Source organism: Patagioenas fasciata, chromosome W (genome assembly GCF_037038585.1).
Source record: "Patagioenas fasciata isolate bPatFas1 chromosome W, bPatFas1.hap1, whole genome shotgun sequence".
NCBI classification, from domain to species: domain Eukaryota; kingdom Metazoa; phylum Chordata; class Aves; order Columbiformes; family Columbidae; genus Patagioenas; species Patagioenas fasciata.
The window spans coordinates 57,395,577-57,417,419 of NC_092559.1; the positions used below are offsets into that span (position 1 = coordinate 57,395,577).

At 44.7% G+C, this 21,843-nt stretch overlaps 1 protein-coding gene across 2 annotated transcripts in view; it reads left to right on the forward strand.

Moving 5' to 3' along the window:
* Positions 1-21,843, forward strand: part of LOC136115713 (ceramide transfer protein-like) — a 151,970-nt gene that overhangs the window by 12,216 nt on the left and 117,911 nt on the right. For both annotated transcript variants that reach the window (XM_065861920.1, XM_065861922.1), the window contains exon 2: positions 1,866-2,000. In XM_065861920.1, coding sequence (XP_065717992.1) covers positions 1,866-2,000 — 135 coding nt within the window. The remainder of the gene's footprint in view (positions 1-1,865; positions 2,001-21,843) is intronic.

Genomic DNA, 21,843 nt, shown 5'->3' on the forward strand with positions numbered 1-21,843 from the left:
TGAGAAGAAACAACTCAGTGAGGGTGACAGAACACTGGAGCAGGCTGCCCAGGGGGGTGTTGAATTCTCCTGCTCTGGAGGCATTCAAAATCCGCCTTGACACGTTCCTGTGTAGCCTCATCTAGGTGTTCCTGCTCCAGCAGGGGGATTAGACTAGATGATCTTTCAAGGTCCCTTCCAATCCCTTATATTCTCTGATGTAGAAATTAAGCATAACTTATAATAAATTAAGCTTGGCTTTTCGTCTAACTCCAGATTTTAAATCAAATTACTAAACTCACCTTAGTGATTCATGTTTTATTCCTTTCCCCCAATTTGTCATTTTGTATTTTACTTTTAATTGGCCTTTGCAATGCAGTTAAGACATCTGTTACCTTATTGTTCTTTTGAAACACCTGGTTTCTTGTACTTTCCTTCTGGAGTCTGTGAAATGACTTTAGGGAGCTCTGGATAGAAGAGATAAGTTCTGAGTTGTGAAGATCTCTTATATTGGGTTGGTGCAGAAGTAATTACAGTTTTGGACTGTGAATTTTAAACCGTTATAACTAGGCTCAAACACATCTTTATTAATCAAAATAGGAACCATTACAATTGACACAGTTTTGCCAATGAGAAATAAGTTTGTGTGTTCCTGTAGCATGAAAATCCATGTTTCAGGATTAGACAAACTTTTGGAAAGCATTTTCTGCACCCTGCTTGCTGTGTATATGTTTTCCCTGCAAAAAGTTGTCAAGATGCTTTAAGAAGTTGTAGTTGGTTGGTGGGAGGTGAATTTGGTAGAGGAGGCAAGGCTTCATAGTCCAATTTTTTCCACTTTTGAAGCGTTGATTGTGCAATGTGTGGTTGGGCATTGTCGTGGAGAAGAATTGGGCCCTTTCTGTTGACCAATGCTGGCTGCAGGCATTTTAGTTTTTGGTGCATCTCATCGATTTGCTGAGCATACTTATCAGATGTCATGGTTTTGCTGAGATTCAGAAAGCTGTAGTTGATCAGACCAGCAGCAGACCACCAAACAGTGACTGTAACCTTTTTTGGGTGCAAGTTTGGTTTTGGGGAGTGCTTTGGAGGTTGTTCCCAGTCCATCCACTGAGCTGATCATCGCTGGTTGTCATAGAAAATCCACTTTTTGTTGCATGTAACAATCCGATTGGGAAATGGTTCATTGTAGTGTAGAATAAGAGAAGATGGCACTTCAAAACAATGCTTATTTTTTTTTTTATTAGGTCATGAGGCACCCCCACTTGTTGAGCTTTTTCACCTTTCCAATTTGCTTCTATTGCCAAATGACCGTAGAAAGTTTGTAGTGCAACTTCTCGTGTAGTTGTAAGAGGATCAGTTTAGAAGATTGCTCTCATTTTGTCATTTCAACTTCTGATGGCCGGCCACTACGCTTCTCATCTTCAAGGCTATTGTCTCCTTTGCAAAACATCTTGAACCACCACTGTACGTTTGTTCCTGGGCCAAATGCATTGTTGATAGTGTCAGTTGTCTCTGCTGTTTTTTGACCCCTTTTGAACTCTAATAAGAAAATTGCTCTAAATTTGCTTTTTGTCGAACATAGTTTTCATAGTCTAAAATAAATATAAAATAAACAGCAAGTAATAAGTTAGTAGCAAAAAAATCCCAAACAGCGAGAAAAGCACATTAAAATGGTGCATAACGTAACCACATATATGTAAGAATGTATTCCAATATCAAATGGTAAATTTCAGCAGTGCAAAAACCACAGTTCCTTTTGCACCAACCTAATAAAAGTTTTTTGTTGTTGTTTTTCTCATAGTGCTTGAAAGCCTGAGAAATATTAGCTGGACTGTTTTTATTGTGTTTTTTCTGTTAGCTGATATTTTAATTTTTGTTTTTTACAGTGGACCAACTACATTCATGGGTGGCAGGATCGGTGGGTAGTTCTGAAAATCAACACACTCAGTTATTACAAGTCTGAAGATGAAACGGAGTATGGCTGCAGAGGCTCTATCTGTCTGAGCAAGGCTGTGATTACGGTAAATGCTGTTTCACTATTGCCATCTTTTCATGGTTTAGGGTGTTACATATTTCTAGGCTAATGTCTGGTGAAAGGAAATGAAAGGGTATGGCAAATTCTGTTAGATCATTTAATACTGAAGTTAGTGGTATTAGTGCAACACTATGGAGTAGGGCAAGGAGTTACTAATAAGAAAACAAGTTGTTCTCATTGGAGACTGCAGCAAGCAGATCTCTTGTCTTAGAGGTTTCTGTGGGTAGGGATATAGTTGGTTTCTGAAAGAGGCAGGGTTTTCCCAGGGGGTCAGCCTAAAACCCTGCACCAACTTCCCAAAGGAGGCAGCATCCATCACAGTCCTTCTACTTAGCACTAGAAAGAGAAGTGGCAAGGCGGCAATAAACCATGGCAGACGCTCCCTGTTATCCCCTTTACCTCCTGCCACTCCTTCCTTTAGATCAGAAAGATAAGGGGAAAGGAAGAGAGACTTAGACTTCAAGTTGGAGAGTTTTAAAGGGTTTTACTAATGCTACTAATAAATAGAGAGTATATATATAAAATATACAAAACCAATCTCAAGTGCTCAATGTGCAGTTGGTGTCACTCCAGTGGTAGCGGAGCTGGGTGTGTGGAGCTGTCGGGCTCCAGCAGGTGCAGGCCAGGCCCCCGGAAGTCATGGGCGGGACTTCACAGCAAACTGGAAACTGGTTGCAGGGATGCAGGGCCTGAGGCCTGTAGATCACAGGCAGACAGGGTCCTCTCTAGATGCCGGCCATGGTCAAAGAGAGCTTGACCCTTGTGATCACCCTATTGTATAGGGGGTTTGACGATTATGGGATGGAATACTTCTGTTGGTCAGTTCTAGTCACCTGTTCCATCCACCCCTCCTCAAACACGCCCCTCTCACAACAGGGTGTGGGAAAGCTTACCAGTCTTTCTTAGCTACCATAGTAATAAATCTAAACACGAGCTTCTTCAGCATTCTGTTGGTGGTCTTATCAGTGCTGAGTACAGCATCCGAGGAAAAATATGCAGGCTAAAACTCAGATAAGTACAGCCACCTAGAAGAACTTAGCTGAAAGAAAAAAATCACTAAAAGAGAACTGGTCTTGTTTTTAACAAAACTAGGACATTCCACCCCATACCATTTGAGTCATACCCAAATCACTACTGCTTTCTGCCTGTCTTCAAATGTATATACATACACACAAAAATATGTATATCACTAGTTCATGAGTGCAAGTCTCTCTATCACAGCGGTCTCTCTCTAGGCAGGAGAGATGATGTGCAATCTGATGCAGTTGGTGTCCAGGAATTTTAAGTCAGAGATGTCAGTCTCAGGCAAGTTACTGGACACCACTCGATGAGGTTAGCTCAGGGTTCATCACCACCACTGCATCAACCTGAAAGACACTTTTGAAACAGTTAGTGTTATGCAGCAATTTCCCTCATACAGTTTGAAACTGAGTATTCTCACCCAGAATCAGATCTCCTTGAGGTACACATTGGACTTCACCATCCTTCAGCATCACCCACCAAGTACATCCAGGCCCTTGAGCAAAAACAATCCCACAAATGGGTTTGCCTTTGCCCAAAGCAGGAATAACCCAGACAGCTTTTCCTAATATGTTCCTTCCATGTACCACAGGGACTTTATTGCCTTTCACTGTATGTAGAAGCTCTGATTGAGCAGGGCCAGCTGGATTGATTGATCCCCTAGTGTTAACTAACCAAGTGGCTTGTGCCAAATTCTTCTCCCAGTTTTTAAAAGTTCCACCTCCCATTGCCTTCAGAGTAGCTTTTAACAAACCATATATTGCTCAGTCTTTCCAGAGGCTGGTGCATGATAGGGGATAGGATATACCCATTCAATAACGTGTTCTTTGGCCCTGTTGGTTATGAGACTATTTTTAAAATGAGTCCCACTGTCTGACTCAGTTCTTTCTGGAGTACCATGTCACCACAGGACTTGCTTTTCAAGGCCCAGAATAGTGTTCCGGGCAGTGGCATGAGACACAGGATATGTTTCCAGCCATCTTGTGGTGGCTTCCACCATTGTAAGCACATAGCGCTTGCCTTGGTGTGTTCTAGAGAGTATAATATAGTCAATCTGCCAAGCCTCCCCATATTTATATTTCAACCACTGCCCCCCATACCACACAGGCTTTAACCTTTTGGCCTACTTGATTGCAGCACATGTTTCACAATCATGGATAACCTGTGAAATAATGTCCATGGTTAAGTCCACCCCTTAGTCATGAGCCCATTTATATGTTGCATCCCATCCTTGATGCCCTGAAGCATCATGGGCCTGCCGAGCTAGAAAAAGTTCACCTTTATGTTGCCAGTCCAAATTCACCTCAGCTACTTTAATCTTAGTAGCTTGATCTGCTTGCTGGTTGTTTTGATGTTCCTCAGTGGCTCGACTCTTAGGCACATGGGCATCCACATGCTGTACTTTTACAGTTAGGTTCTCTAGTGAGGCATGGAATGACCTTACAACCCTTGAGGTTATAAAGAAGGTATGTATTTATTTACGACGCTGGACACATGGGGAATCATTTCACCTAATACGTGTGTATAATTACAGTAGCTGTGAACTTGGTTAAATGCAGTCAAGTGTTACATATTCATGAAAGATTTAGGAACGCCTATACATATTCATAACCTGTCACTGAGAAGGTGGTTCTTATTACAATGACTTCCAGGAGACCATTTCCAGAGTCTCCACCTCTGGTTCCTCCTGGTTGCAGCTGCGCAGTGATGGTGAACCCAGGTCCTCTTTCTCTGTACATGGTCACCTTTGGTCCGGTGTGATGAGTTGGTTAGGTCTCAGACTGCTGAGTTGGTTAAAACTGGCGTATCTTCTGTCCTGTGCCTAAGTTTCTGTTATCTAGTTCACCCAAGGATTATTATTTTTGCAAGGCGTCAGTGAAGTCCTGTTTTTTGTACAATAAGTTACACAGAGTTAAGCAAGGCTAGGCAATAGTGATGTGGGTTAAAGGGTTAGCTCTCTAAGTGTCTTTAGTGATGTGGGGTAGGGTTAGTTCTTTAAGTGTCAAGTGTTAATTAGTTAGTTGTCAATTCCCTGTATCACTAGTTGAGCAGCAATGTCCTGCCAGTTGCAGGTGCTCTGGAGCTTTACCTTGCTCCAGTGCAGTCTGGATCAGTCCATGGCAGATAGTAGGGCTGTGTTTCCACCCCTGGGGCAGTTGATTCCAGGTGTACTGGATACCCCTCCAGGTAAAGGCAAACTGTGGTCTGCATTTTGCTGCTAAAAGAATAGAGAAAAATGCATTAGCAATGTCAGTTGTGGCATACCACTTGGCTGCCTTTGACTCCACTTCATATTGCAGTTCTAACATGTCCAGCATGGCAGCACTTAATGGTGGTGTAACTTCATTTAGGCCACGATAATCTACAGTCAGTCTCCATTCTCCATTAGGCTTTGGAACAGGCTATATAGGACTATTGAAAGGTGAGTGAGTCTTACTAATCACTCCTTGACTCTTTAGTTGTTGGATCAGTTTATGAATGTGGGGATCAGGGATTCTCGGTTGGTGGGATATTGTCATCTGTGCACCATCATGGTAGCAATCGGCACCTGTTGCTCTTTGACCTTAAGCAGTCCTACAAGAGAAGGGTCATCAGAAAGACCAGGCAAATTAGACAGCTATTTAATGTTCTCAGTCTCTACAGCTGCTATACCAAAGGCCCATTGATACCCTTTTGGGTCCTTAAAATACCCACTCCTTAGGTAGTCTATACCAAGGATGCACGGAGCATCTGGACCAGTCAAAACCGTGTGCCTTTCCCACTCCTTTTCAGTTAGGCTCAATTCAGCCTCTTGTTTACGTTAATTGTCAGATACTGCTCATAGCCCATCTCAGTCAAAACCCCATCCCTGCTCCGGCACAATAAAATCTGTCACAATTTCTCATGCAAATCCGAGTCACAGCACCAATAAAACCTGTCACGGTTTCTCTTATCTCATCCCTGTATGGTCTCGTTTCTCCCCGTACGGTCTTGTTTCTTTCCCCGTATGGGCCACCAATTAAAATCTGTCTAGGTTTAAGGCAAGGGGGTAATAAACCGTGGCAGATGCTCCCTGTTATCCCCTTTACCTCCTGCCACCCCTTCCTTTAGATCAGAAAGATAAGAAAGATAAGGGGAAAGAAAGAGAGACTTAGACTTCAAGTTGGAGAGTTTTCAAGGGTTTTACTAATGCTACTAATAAATAGAGAATATATATACAAAATATACAAAACCAATCTGAAGTGCTCGATGTGCAGTTGGTGTCACTCCAGTGGTAGCGGAGCTGGGTGTGTGGAGCTGGTGGCTCCAGCAGGTGCAGCTCAGGCCCCTGGAAGCCGTGGGTGGGACTTCACAGCAAACTGGAACCTGGTTGCAGGGATGCAGGGCCTGAGGCCTGTAGGTCACAGGCAGACAGACAGGGTCCTCTCTAGTTGCCAGCCACGGTTGAAGAGAGCTTGACCCTCGTGATCACCTTCGTGTATAGGGGGTATGATGATTATCGCAGTATCAAAGTATGTTTGGCATTGGAAGGGACCTCGAAAGATCATCTAGTCCAATCCCCCTGCTGGAGCAGGAACGCCTAGGTGAGGTCGCACAGGAATGTGTCCAGGAGGGCTTTGAATGTCTCCAGGGAATGAGACTCCACAACCTCCCTGGGCAGCCTGTTCCAGTGCTCTGTCACCCTCACTGAGAAGTTGTTTTTCCTCAAATTTAAGTGGAACCTCTTGTGTTCCAGCTTGATCCCATTACTCCTTGTCCTATCATTGTTTGCCACTGAGAAGAGCCTGGCTCCATCCTCGTGGCACTCACCCTTTATATATTTATAAACATTAATAAGGTCACCCCTCAGTCTCCTCTTCTCCAAACTAAAGAGCCCCAGCTCCCGCAGCCTTTCTTCATAAGAGAGGTGCTCCACTCCCTTGATCATCGTTGTTGCCCTACACTGGACCCTCTCCAGCAGTTCCCTGTCCTTCTTGAACTGAGGGGCCCAGAATTGGACACAATATTCCAGGTGTGGTCTCACCAGGGCAGAGTAGAGGAGAAGGAGGACCTCTCTCGACATACTGATCACCCCCCTTGTAATACACCTCAGGATGCCATTGGCCTTCCTGGCCACAAGGGCACAGTGCTGGCTCATGGTCATCCTGCTGTCCACCAGGACCCCCAGGTCCCTTTCCCCTACACTGCTCTCTAATAGGTAATTTCCCAGCCTATACTGGAACCTGGGGTTGTTCCTGCCCAGATGCAGGACTCTACACTTTCCCTTGTTAAATTTAATCAGGTTATTCCCCGCCCAACTCTCCAGCCTGTCCAGGTCCCGCTGGATGGCAGCACAGCCTTCTGGCGTGTCAGCCACTCCTCCCAGCTTAGTGTCATCAGCAAACTTGCTGATAGTACACTCAATTCCCTCATCTAAATCGTTAATGAATATATTGAATAATATTGGCCCCAGTACTGACCCCTGAGGCGCTCCACTAGATACTGGCCTCCAACTGGACTCCGCACCATTGACCACCACTCTCTGGCTTCTCTCTTTAAGCCAGTTTGCAACCCACCTCACTACTCTGTTGTCGAGACCACACCTCCTCAATTTAGCTGTGAGGATGCTGTGAGGGACTGTGTCAAAGGCTTTACTGAAGTCAAGGTAGACCACATCCACCGCTCTGCCATCATCCATCCACCTTGTTACATTCTCATAAAAGGCTATGAGGTTGGTCAAGCATGACTTCCCCTTGGTGAAGCCATGCTGACTGCCCCTAATGACCCTCTTATCCCTGATGTGCCTTGAGATGACACCAAGGATAAGCTGTTCCATTACTTTCCCAGGGACAGAGGTGAGGCTGACCGGTCTATAATTACCCGGGTCCTCCATCTTGCCCTTTTTAAAGACTGGAGTGACATTTGCTTTCCTCCAATCCTCGGGCATCTCTCCCGTTTCCCAAGACTTGGCAAAAATGATGGAGAGCGGTCCAGCAATGACTTCAGCCAGCTCCCTCAGCACACGCGGATGCATCCCATCTGGACCCATGGACTTATGGATGTCCAGACTATTTAATTGCTCCCTAACCCAGTCCTCATCGACTAAAGCAAACTCCTCCATTGACCTGGCTTCATCCGGGGTGTCAGGGGTACAGGGTTCCCCAGGACAGCCTCCAGCGCAGTAGACAGAGACAAAGAAGGCATTTAGCAATTCTGCCTTCTCTGTGTCTTCTGCCACCAGGGCACCCACCTCATTCATCAGTGGGCCTACATTACCTCTGGTATTAGTTTTATCTGCTATGTATTTGAAAAAGTTCTTCTTGCTGTCCTTGACTCCTCTTGCCTGCTGTAATTCTAAGGAGGCCTTGGCTATCCTAGCTGCCTTCCTGCATCCTCTAACAGCAGCCTTATATTCCTCCCAAGTTGCCAGTCCCTGCTTCCATGACCTGTAAACTCGCCTCTTCCACTTGAGCATACCCAACAGATCCCTATTCAACCACACAGGCCTCCTGGCTCCCTTCCTCGACTTCCTACGTGTGGGGATGCTCTGATCCTCAGCATGGAAGAAGCAATCTCTGAATGCAATCCAGCTCTCTTGGGGCTCTTTCCTTCAAGCAGTCTTGCCCATGGGATTTCCCCCAGCAATTGCTTGAAAGGCCGAAGTTAGCCCTGCTGAAGTCCAGGGTTGCAATTCTGCTTGCTATTCTGTTTCTGCCACACAAGATGCTCAACTCCACCATCTTGTGGTCACTGCAACCCAGGCAGCCCTCAGCTTTTACTGCTTTGACCAGACCCTCTTTGTTAGTGAGGATGAGATCCAGCAGTGCACCTCTCCTGGTGGGCTCCTCCACCATCTGCATGAGGAAGTTATCATCAGTGCATTGAAGGAACCTCCTGGACTGTGGCTGGCTGAATGGTCCTTCCAGCAAACATCAGGGAAGTTAAAATCACCCACAACAACCAGGGCCTGTGACTGTGAGGCCACTCTCAGCTGTGCATAGAAGGCCTCATCAACTTCCTCAGTCTGATCTCATGGCCTATAATAGACACCTAGAACCGTATCACCCCTGCCAGCCTGTATCTCGATCCTGACCCATACACTCTCAACTCGTTCCTCATCCGCTCCTGGGCAGAATTTAGTACATTGCAGTTGCTCTCTCACATAGAGAGCAACTCCACCACCACGCCTGGCTGGCCTGTCTTTCCTGAAAAGGGCGTAGCCATCCATGACCACATTCCAGTCATGTGAACTGTCCTACCACGTTTCTGTAATTGCCACCAGATCATAATCTCCGGACTGAACATAGGATTCTAACTCTTCCTGCTTATTCCCCATGCTGCGCGCATTGGTGTACAGGCATTTCAGGGAGCGAGCAGAGCACACCAATTTCTCCCTAGGGGCACAGGAGGCCACCCGGTCCTCATCAGTTTTAGAATGCTGCCCCACTGGGGCAAGCCCAACTACAGCCCCATCCCCCTTCGAGCCTAATTTAAAGCTCTCCAAATGAGCCCAGCTAATTCCTGCCCCAGCATCCTTTTGCCTCTGCGAGATAAGCCTTTCCCGCATAACACTGTCCAGACTGGAGTCTTATAAAACCAGCCATTATCAAAAAAACCAAAGCCCTACCTGTAGCACCAGTCTTGGAGCCAACCATTTAGAGATTGAGTTTTCCCATTCCACCCCACATCGTCACTTGAAGAGGGAAGGAGTGAAGAGAAGATCACTTGAGCCCCTGAATCTTTCACCATCCTTCCCAAGACCTTGAAGTCATTCTTCATTCCCCTCAGACTACGGGAAGCAGCTTCCTCCCCATCTGTCTGGAAGACCAGCAGCGGGTAGTAGTCTGTCGGGTGCACCAGTCTGGGGAGCTCTCTAGCAATATCCTTGATCCGGGCTCCAGGTAGACTACAGACTTCCCTAAGATGAGGGTCAACCCTGCATATTGGGCCCTCTGTTCCTTTCAGAACGGAATTTCCTATTACAATCACCCTTCTATCTTTCTTATCAGAGGTAGTCTTAAGTTGTGTAGTCAACCGCCTCTTCCTATGTGATCTTGTAGGCAGGCTTGGCATCACCTCCTCACCTACCTCTTCTTCAAGATCCAGGGCCTCAAACCTATTACAGAGGGGCACCTGGGGAGGCAAATCAGGCAGGGAGGGGGGCTGCCTGTGATGCCGAACTGGAATAAGCTTCCAACCCTCATCTTCTTTTAGGTCATTTACCTCTACCCGACAGCGACAAGGGTGGGGCTGTCTCAGGACCTCCGCCTCTGTCCGAGAGGGCAGGAGGTCCATCTCCTTTTCGGGGGTACCTCCCTGGGGCCTTTCCGACCGGCACGTAAGGGTGTTACTCCACCAGTCGATCTCCCTTTCGCACTCCCTGATGGACCTCAGCGTCTCAACCTCTTCCTTAAGCTTCACAACCATGTCGAGCAGATCTTGCACCTGCTCACACCTCACACAAGTAGAGTGCTGGCCTCACTCCTCCAGCAGCAGCAGGCTCTGGCACTCCCTGCAGCCGGAGACCTGCGCACTAGGGCCCTGCATTTTAGTCAGATTAATTGCCCAGTCTTGGTCCTGTAAATGCACCTTCAAAAATTCAGCAGCTGCCTGTTTCTTGTTGTGACACTGCCATAATCAACAGATCATCAGTATAAGGCAGTAACAGTACCCAACCACAGTGGAGGCTTGTATCTAGTGGAGTGCCTCAGGGGTCAGTACTGGGGACAGTATTATTCAATATATTCGTCAGTGACTTGGATGAGGGAATAGAGTGCACTGTCAGCAAGTTTGCTGATGACACCAAGCTGGCAGGAGTGGCTGACACACCAGAAGGCTGTGCTGCCATCCAGCGAGACCTGGACAGGCTGGAGAGTTGGGCAGGGAAAAATTTAATGAAATATAACAAGGGAAAGTGTAGATTTTTGCATCTGAGTAGGAACAGCCCCAGGTTCCAGTATAAGTTGGGGAATGACCTATTAGAGAGCAGCGTAGGGGAAAGGGACCTGTTGGTCCTGGTGGACAACAGGATGACCATGAGCCAGCACTGGGCCCTTGTGGCCAGAAAGGCCAATGGCATCCTGGGGTGTATTAGAAGGGGTGTGGTTAGTAGGTCCAGAGAGGTTCTCCTTCCCCTTTACTCCGCCCTGGTGAGATCACATCTGGAATATTGTCCAGTTCTGGGCACCTCAGTTCCAGGACAGCGAACTGCTGGAGACAGTCCAGCACAGCCATGAAGATGCTGAAGGGAGTGGAACATCTCCCTTATGAGGAAAGGCTGAGGGAGCTGGGTTTCTTTAGCTTGGGGGAGACTGAGGGGTGACCTCATTAATGTTTATAAATGTGTAAAGGATGGGTGTGAGGAGGGTGGAGCCAGGCTCTTCTCCTTGACTACCAACAGTAGGACAAGGGGTAATGGGTTCAAACTGGAACACTAGAGGTTCTACTTAAATTTGAGAAGAAACTTCTTCTCAGTGAGGGTAACAGAACACTGGAACAGGTTACCCAGAGAGATTGTGGAGTCTCCCTCTCTGGAGATATTCAAAACTTGCTGGACACATTCCTGTGTAACCTCATCCAGGTGTTCCTCCTCCAGCAGGGGGTTTGGACTGGGTTATCTTTTGAGGTCCTTTCCGGTCTCTAATATTCTGTGATTCTGTGCTATATTAGTTCTTATTATTTGGTGGCAAACAGAGGGACAGTTTTTTGTATCTCTGAGATGGTACTCGGCAAGTATATTGCTTTTGTTGCCAGGTAAAGGCAAACTGGTCTTGCACTGAGGTGGCAGGTGGGCGAATTGCTTACGGGGCAGGGGGGGGAGCTAGGGCTGGTTGGCTTTTTTGCGTAATCATTAACTTTTACAAGCAACAAAAAATTTGTGATGGTATGATTCCGCTTATTTCTGATTGTGGGATACCAGCTTGTACTAAATCATTCTACATTTATATCCTCATCACCCATGCTGTAATTCCTTTCGGTTTTGCTGGCATTCCTTTATTGACCACCCAAATAGAGGGTTCGGAAATTACAGCCCCAGTTCCCCTTAAGGCATTTGCTAGAGTGCCTACATTACCCATAGCATTTTTCACTATTGACAGAATCATGGGTTTTAGTGAGGCAGGCGCTCCTCTCAAAAGTCACATTTTAATACTTGTCACTGCTACCCTGTCCAGATTGGATCCCGTAATCGATGCAGATGCCACGCCTGTCTGCCGCACTAAATCGATACCCTCCTTCACTGTACACCATTTTCCAAGGGGCAACACAGATTCAACAGATTTGGTATATGCTGTTAAAACTGCTGCACACAAGCATTGATATAGGGTAGCTGCAATAATATCTTGCCCATCAGGACATCTGACATTTTTCAGCTGAGCATATCTTCATATCTGATCATCATTTGCTATAGGGCTTAATTAATCGTTTTCATCTGCTAAAAAAGGGATCAATGCAGCTCCATTATCCCAAGCTCACAAAACCCATGCTGGTATGCCTTCCCCACTTTTCTGATGGCAATCTCTAAAAATTCCCTTAACTCTTTTGGAGCTTAAGTACCTGTGTTCTTCCCCCCCTCACCCCCCATCTGCTTGTTCCTGCTGCCACATTATTTGTATGGGGGGTTGTGCTCTCACCAGCTCCCTGCCATTTAAGGCAGAATCAAATTCAAACTCAATATTGGAGTCGGAGGATTCACTCCACAGATTTCCATCCTGTTTCTCGGGATTCCAAGATCATTTTGTGGTTAGAGCATGAACCTGAGAACTCAAAAAAAACCCCAACTTTTTCCATATTTATCCCTTTGTTTATTAGTGATACGTGCTACTAGCTGTTGTATATTGTCTTGCAGCTCATAGTACCACTCTGCTTGAACAGTAATTACAGTGAAGAGTTCTAAGACTGGTAATGAATAACCATCCCAATCTCCCTGCTAACTTGCAAGAAGAATCCGATGCCATATTCCATGGCAACATGATACTGTAGCATCAGCAAATTGAAGAAACTTCCAAAACCAGAGTTTAAGATTTTGGAAGCAGCATTCCTTTGTGTGCCAGGCTCACTTGCGGGTTAGTTCCACCTAGCGAGGGGCACTGAAATAGTTCCAGCCAAAGGTTACATCCACACAGAATATACATATTCATTACATTTCCAGGAAGTTCTTTACATATGTGTTACATTTCTTGGAATCACTTAGCATATGTAAATGTCCCCAGTGCATGTGCAGTTCAATGAGTCGGGGGTCTTGGAAGAAAGCAGTTATCTTCATGCTGTCTGCTATTTGATCTCAGGTTCTGGGCAAGCACAGTCCCTTTGTTACTTGGCTTGTAACTGCAAAAACAGTCTGAACCAGTCTTGCACTGGCCTTGCCACCTTGTGTTCTCAGGAGCAAGCTCATTGTCTCCTAACCTTCTTCTGCTTATTTTAACAAATACCATTCTTGTGACTTAACACCTAATAAGGGCTTAACACCTAACATCTGTGAACCTTATTCTTATCAACTTAGTGTCTGAAATTTATGATCCTTATTCTTATTAACATATTACTAATTTTTGGTTTTATGTATCAAACATGCACATAGCCATTTTAATTGCCTGTGCAGTAATCACCGCCCCCTCATTCATCTCAGGCCATGCCTCTGGTGGAGCCAGTTTAACCAGGAAAGCAGCCGTGGGAGTCCAGTGCTCCATACTGGGCCATCTCAGAACACAGGGAGTCACTGTCACAGCCTCCCCAGTCCCCGACTTTTTTGCAAACCATGGCATGGCTGTTTCTAGCAACTGCCAATCATGCCAAATGTGTGAGCTGAAAAACATCTGAATGATGACACAGTCATTGGTCCTAGTCAGCACAGATTCATGATGGTAAAGCCCTGCTTAACAAACTTAATTTCTTTCTACGACAAGGTTACCCACCTAGTTGATCAACGGAAGCCTGTTGATGTGATCTTTTTGGATTTTGGTAAAGCCTTTGATGCTGTCTCTCACAATATCTTCCTGGACGAGATTCACGAATCATATAATGTAATCTACATGCTGCACAGATTCATGAATAGTATAATATATACTGTAGGTCTGGGCATATTAATGAGAAATTCTCATTACTAGATCCACAAATAAATGAGATTTATTAAAGCAACAGGTGCAGGTTCTTTTAGATGCTGTTGATAAATATACTGTCTGCAAAAACACACTTCAGTTGCAAAAATACACTTCAGTTGCAATAAGATGTTAGATACAAGAAATAAGTATTGGTACCATACATGTGTAAATTCTAAGATGACTATATAGTGCTATTTGTTTACAAATACAAGCTTGAAGTCTAAGTGTCCTGGGGAAAACTTTTGTATAACTAAGTGCACGTATGTCACCCAAGAGTGTCCTCCTGAGGGCCAGAAAGTCCTGTTATGCTGTTCCCTGACTTCTCAGTGATGATGTCTTCCCCCCACCCTTCCTCTATTGTTAGGGTATTTTCTAAGTTTAGGTGGAGCTTGAGTGACTGGAGTCATACACACCTTTGTTATTGATTGGTTTAGAAATCCTTGCTTTGATTTTTGAGGTAAAAACCTTAGTATGCATACTTAAAGGTAGGCTGGAGGCTGGTATCTTTTGTGATGGAGGTGTGTTTTGGTATTATAATGAGCAAAGTTCATCCATCAGACAAATTTCTGGCTCAGTAACTAGCATTTTGCATGTAATTGAACATTTATCCTTTTTAATTGACAGCAGCTATACAATCTTGTTCTTGTACCTGTGCCTTGTCAACAGGGCCCAGCCATGCTACCTTCATATCATTCTGCCCCCGTATCTTCTTAATTGATACTATACTGAGCTTCCTCAGTCACTACCAATTAAGAATACAGGCCAGGTGTGGGGGGGGTGCAATCATACAGAGCAGATTTCTTCCTTGCTGCACAGCTGCCTTATATGCTGAAGATGTGGATATAGCTTTATTCTCAATAAGTGTATAATTGATAATTAGTTTCAATAATTTGCCCTTTCAGTAATTATTCCACTCTTATTACTCCACTCTTATTTTCCCTATAAGGAGATGGACTTTGATTTTTTGGGAGGAGCTGTAGGTACCAATAACTGCACATCCTCTGGCTCTTCTGATTCAGCTATGCAGCTCTTTCCTTTCTTAAAACTCTCACAACAGCCATTCTTGCTTTTTCCTTTCCGAGTCTCTTCCCCCACCACAAATATCTTATTGTTATCCACGGTCAGCAATTTATATTTTTTTTGTGTCTCATAGTCATTTCTCAAAGTAAAAGAACAAATCCACGTACTATACCTCATTCCACTTAGCCAATCTTCTAGAAAATGACATTAACTGTAATATAATATTGTAATTTAAGGTCCCATTCTCTGGCTATCTCTCCCTGCTTTCCAACTCATACATTGGCCACCATTGCTTACAATATCATTGTAGTTCTACTTTAGTTAGGGGATCCCTTCTGTACTTAGTCCAGATGCATCCTAAAGGGGAGCATGGGGAAACCTCCTTGGAAGTAGTCACACCCCTATTGAATTTTTTTCCTAAAAAGAACCTTTTAACTCAAGGTTTCATATGCTCAGCTCTGACCCTGTCAGCAATGATAAGGGACCCCTTCCCTTATGATGCATCTACATGTTGAGACTATTGACCCTTAAAAGCATACTACTGCAGACCTTTCTGGGAAAAATAACAATAATGTTTACTTACCAATTCTGTGATCTTGTTCCCCACACAAATATGTTTAGTGGCATTGCACCTTTAAGTCTCTTACTACCCAACAATGGAGAGGAGCTGGAGAAGTCCCCAATCAACAGGTTGGTGTGTGCTGGAGTTCTACTCAGTCTGCTTCTACTCTGTTGGGAACAAGAAGATGATCCAGGCAAGGCTCTAAGGTTGTCCCTGAGTCACCAAAATGTTGTCCTGAAGATGAATTCTTTACCTGGGGTGCAATGACCAATCCACACAGAGAGTCAAGATATTTGTTTAATTACAGTTCTGCACAGAACGGTGTGCTAGGTGGTAAATCCACAGAGCTAGCACACCTCAGTTTCTAAGACTTGGGTTATTTATACACTGGTGTGTACTGAACCTCTCCTTTCTAATGCATATTCATTCCTACCTATGTGTTAATTGGCTAAGAGTCTTCTTGCTTTCATTTAAATATACGGTTGATTGTGCATGTTCAGTGGGTGACTTCCAGAGTAGAGGTGTGGTTTTCATATTATAATTAGCTAGTTCACTTTCAGAACACCAATTAGTGAAACTTTGATGGCTTACCGAGTTAGTTTAGATAAGGATGCTGATATTCAAGGATATATGTCCATTGCTTTAAATCCTTTTGACCTTCTGCTCCTTGTTATAGATATTCTGTTACTCATTATCTTCAGTATATTCCTTGTTAATGTCACCATAATTTCTAACAATTAGTCATGAGTTGTCAACTTTTATTATCAATTAGAATATCATTCCCCCACTTGACTTTTAATAAAAAAAAAGAATGAACTTTTAACAGTGTTCATGATTTGACATCTACTTCAGGATCATAATTTTTACCCATGGGATATATGAGCATTTTTGTACTGTGGAACATTTCTCACAGATGCTATACCAAGCCTCAAATAATTCCAGTGTTTGCACATGATATTAAAGCTATGGATATATCCCTCAGCAGATTTTTCTGTGATATTTGCAATCCTTATTCTTGCTCAATCTGAATTTCTATGAATCTGCCTAAGATTGATTTATTGTTAGTGGATGCAGTTTGTTTATATGTCACTCCCCTCTGGGGTCGTAGTGTTGCTCAACAAGCAACCTGTTGTTGATTATCTGATCTCTTTTGTGATAGCTATTAATGATACTTTGAACACCTGTACTGAATATTTGTGTAATACCAGACCTCACTTTCTGATATGCATGCCTGGAATGCTAAGTAAAGGGGTCAGAATACTCTCTTATATCTACTAATATGCAGCTGTAGTGGGCCATCTCCTGTTTTGCTGCCTCCTGAAGTTGTTAACTCATCAGCCTTTTGCTTCTGTTTATACACGCAGTAGCTCTTCACAGATGATTTCTTCAGTGTTGTTTCTGCTTCTCAGAGTTTATCTTTTTGCCTCCTTCTTTAGACATAAACTTCACTTGCTCCTTTTGCCATGTTCCTCATGAATTCTAATTGGTGTTGTTTAGATCAAATCTTCTGGCAAGCTTTAGCCACTTCTTAGTCTGTTTGGTGTGTCACACAGAATCGACTGGGTTGGAAAAGACCTCAGAGATCATCAAGTCCAACCCTTGGTCCAACTCCAGTCCGTTTACTAGACCATGGCACTAAGTGCCATGTCCAGTCTCAGTTTAGAAACCTCCAGGGACGGTGAGTCCACCACCTCCCTGAGCAGGCCATTCCGATGCCTGACCACTCTCTCTGGAAAGAATTTCTTTCTAATATCCAGCCTAAATTTCCCCTGTCAGAGTTGAAGCCCATGCCCCCTTGTCCTGTTGCTAACTGCCTGGGAGAAGAGACCAATCCCCACCTGGCTAGAACTTCCCTTCAGGTAGTTATAGAGAGTGATGAGGTCACCTCTAAGCCTCCTCCAGACTAAACAACCCCAGCTCCCTCAGCCTCTCCCCATAGATCTTGTGTTCAAGTCCCTTCACCAGTCTTGTTGCTCTTCTCTGGACCCGCTCCAGCACCTCAATCTCTTTACTGAACTGAGGAGCCAGAACTGAACACAATACTCCAGGTGTGGCCTCACCAATGCAGAGCACAGGGGAAGGATCACTTCCTTTGTCCTGCTGACCACACTGTTTTTGATACGGGACAGGATACCATTGGCCTTCTTGGCCACCTGGGCACACTGTTGGCTCATGTTGAGCTTCCTGTCAATCAGTACCCCCAGGTCCCTTTCTGCCTGACTGCTCTCCAGCCACTCTGTGCCCAGCCTGTAGCGCTGCAGGGGGTTGTTGTGGCCAAAGTGCAGGACCCGGCACTTGGCCTTGTTGAACTTCATCCCATTGGAATCGGCCCATTTTTCCAGTCTATCCAGATCCCTCTGCAGAGCCCTCCTGCCTTCCAGCAGGTCAACACTCCCTCCCAACTTGGTGTCATCAGCAAATTTGCTGATGATGGTCTCAGTCCCCTCATCTAAATCATCAATAAAGATGTTAAACAGGACTGGACCCAACACTGACCCCTGGGGGACACCACTAGTGACTGGCCGCCAGCTAGATGCAGCCCCATTCACCAGGACTCTCTGGGCCTGGCCCTCCAGCCAGTTCTTAACCCAGCAGAGAGTACACTTGTCCAAGCCATGGGCTACCAGCTTTTGCAGGAGTATATTATGGGAGACAGTGTCAAAGGCTTTGCTGAAGTCTAGATAGACCACATCTACAGCTTTCCCCTCATCCACCAGGTGGGTCACCTGATCATAAAAGGAGATCAGGTTGGTCAGACAGGACCTGCCCCTCCTAAACCCATGCTGGCTGGGTCTGATCCCTTGTCCATCCTGAAGGTGCTGTGCGATTGCATTCAGGATGATCTGCTCCATAACGCTGCCAGGCACCAAGGTCAGGCTGACAGGCCTGTAGTTGCCAGGGTCAGCTTTGCAGCCCTTTTTGTGGATTGGGGTAACATTTGCCAATTTCCAATCGTATGGGACCTCTCCAGTGAGCCAGGACTGTTGGAAGATGATGGAGAGCGGCTTGGCGAGCTCTTCTGCTAGCTCCCTCATCACCCTAGGGTGGATCCCGTCTGGTCCCATAGACTTGTGAGGATCCAGATGGCTCAGTAAGTCACCAACTATTTCCTCCTGGAATACAAGGGGGGGCTATTTGGCTTCCTGTCTCTGTCAACCACCTCCAGAGACCAGTTGTCCTGAGGGCCACCTGTCTGAGGCAAAGCAGGTATTAAGTACCTCAGCTTTCTCCTCATCTTTGTTAACTATATTTCCCTCAAAGTCCAACAGAGAATGGAGGTTTTCCTTGCCCCTCCTTTTGTTATTAATGTATTTAAAGAAGGACTTCTTATTATCCCTAACAGAATTGGCCAAATTAACTTCAAATTGCACTTTTGTTTCCCTGATTTTTTTTTTCTGCATGATCTAGCTGTTTTCATAAATTCTTCATAAGTAGTCAGCCCTTTTTTCCACAGTCGGTAAACTCTCTTTTTATTTCTCATTTCCTTCAGAATCTCCCTGTTTAGCCAAGCCGGTTGTCTTCCCCGCCGGCTAGCCTTTCGGCACGCTTGTATAGCCTGTTCCTGTGCACTCAAAACCTCCTGCTTGAAGCATGTTCAACCCCCCTGGGCCCCCTTGTTTTTAAGCATTGTTTCCCAGGGTATGCTCTGAACTAGACTTCTGAATAGGCAAAAATCTGCCCTCTGGAAGTCCAGTGTAGAGGTTTTATTAATGGCTCTCTTTGCATCTCTGAGTATTGAAAACTCTATTATTTCATGGTCGCTATGCCCCAGGTGGCCTCCAACCACTACATCTCCCACCAGCCCTTCCCTGTTTGTAAACAGTAGGTCTAGTGGGGCCTTACCCCTGGTAGGCTCATTTACCAGCCGATGAAGCAAATTGTCCTCTATACACTCTAGGAAATTCCTACACTGCCTCTTCTGTGCAGTATTGAGCTCCCAGCAGATATCTGGCAGGTTAAAGTCACCCACAAGAACAAGGGCTGTCGATTTTGAGACATCTGCCAGCTGCTTGTAGAATAATTAATCTCCTTCATCATCCTGGTTGGGTGGTCTATAACAGACACCCATGAGGATGTCAGCCTTGTTGGACTTCCCCCTGATTCTGGTCCACAGGCACTCAACCTTGTCACTGCTGACCTCAAGTTTAACAGAGTCAAGAGACTCTCTAACATATAAAGCCACCCCTCCACCTCTCCTACCCTGCCTGTCTTTTCTGAAGAGTTTGTAGCCACACATAGCAGCACTCCAGTCATATGAGTCATCCCACCATGTTTCTGTGATGGCAACTATGTCATAGCTTTCCTGCTGCACGATGGCTTCCAGCTCCTCTTGTTTGTTGCCCATACTATGTGCATTAGTGTACATGCACTTCAAGTGGGCTGCTGATTTCACTCCTTCCACTCAGTTGAAACTTACCTTTTCCCAGTTAAGAGGACCGGTTGAACAGAATTTGCTACCTCATGTCTCTACTTGTTTAAGAACCCAGATTGCATTTTGTCTAGTGTCTAATATATTCTTAAAACTTTAAGTTGCAGGAGAGAAGTTGTTTCACAACTAAGTATGTGTGCATATATAACTATATGTACACAAATATATTTATTTTCTAGTATATAGGTATATATCATAGAATCATAGACTCATTTCGGTTGGAAGAGACCCTGAGGATCATTGAGTACAACCATAACCTTACTTTAGCACTAAAGGAATTGGAGATAGTTGTGATGAGAGAGTTTAGGCTGATGTCAGGTCAATTTTACACTTCAGAATGAAAGCATATAATTAACTCTTAGATGTTGTTAGTTATCACTATACATTAGTTCTTACACATTAACCACTATCATCACATATTTAAAGCAGTCAGTCTTTAACAGTTATATCCTAAACTAGCTGCAAGTATGCAGTACTATGGAGCCAGTGCCATATAGGTAGCTTGATATCTTTATTATTGATGGTGTTAATTGCTGAGGCCAAGGTGACCTGACTGAACAGCTCTTTAATGGAGGGAGGGGGAATGGGACAGAGACAGACTTGAAGTAGGCATGTTCTGCCAACCCTGCTCCAATTTGGGATCTTTTATAACCATATTTTATAAAACGATTGAGTTTCTAAGTTGGTGTGGGGTTTTTTGTTTGTTTTGTTTGGTGTTTTTTTTTTTTTTTTTTTTTTTTTTAGTCCCTGGTTCTTGCTCCTGGACTATGTGCTGTGTGGGACTGTTACTTTCCCCTGTCCCTTGTGTTAGCTACTGCTGTTTAGAGCAAAAGCAGTCTTCCCAGCTCTGGAGGCTGCACATTTTCACTGACCAGTAATTGACAATGAGTTGTTTATGGCTCTGGGACTTCTGCTTTTAGCCTATGTCCATGTTTTTCAAGGCCTTTGTTATCTCATGCTTAAATTGTATGTCATAACAAAAGACACCTGTACCAAGCTCTAGTTCACTGAGTCAGTTTTCATAACATGGATAAATGTAAGAAATTATCATCTTGCCAGTACGATCAGGCAGGATCTCTCAGCAAAGCATATTTTATTAATGATTTTGCAAGACCAGGTGTTGTACTTAAAGGTAGACACAAGGAACAGGGCAGAAGCTGCTGTTTATTTCTCTCCCCTCCCCCCGAATCCTGGCTGCAAATTCCCTCCCCTGTTCCCCATTGGTTGGGTACTTCAGGGTTTACAGACTACCCGACGCTTCCTGAATGCCCTGCCTCAGTTTACCTATCTCACTAATCTAATTCTAACAACTCCCTCCCCCTATTTATTTATTTCCATTGAAGGTATGGTTTATTGGCTCTCTGGCTAACCTTTCCCCTAGCTTAACTTTTAACCACAGGAGTCGGTTTGCATTCTGAGATTAGTGCAAAGAGACTTTGTTTTACATTTGAGATCTGATAGCTGGATATCTCTCAGTCCACACCTGCTGGGTCAGGCCTCAGATATCCCCAGTTGCCAAGACAACATTCCTCCTTCGATGGCTCCTTATATAACGAGCCTTACAGATCAGGACTGGGGACTTGCATAGTTAGCATGAGGCTTGTGACAGATTGCTAGTAATGGTAGTACTGTATTTATAGAAATACACAGTTGTGCTGTATTAAGTTGCTAATGTTTGGGTTCAAAGCAATCATCTTTATCAATGATCTGGATGAGGGGATCGAGTGCATCCTCAGTAAGTTTG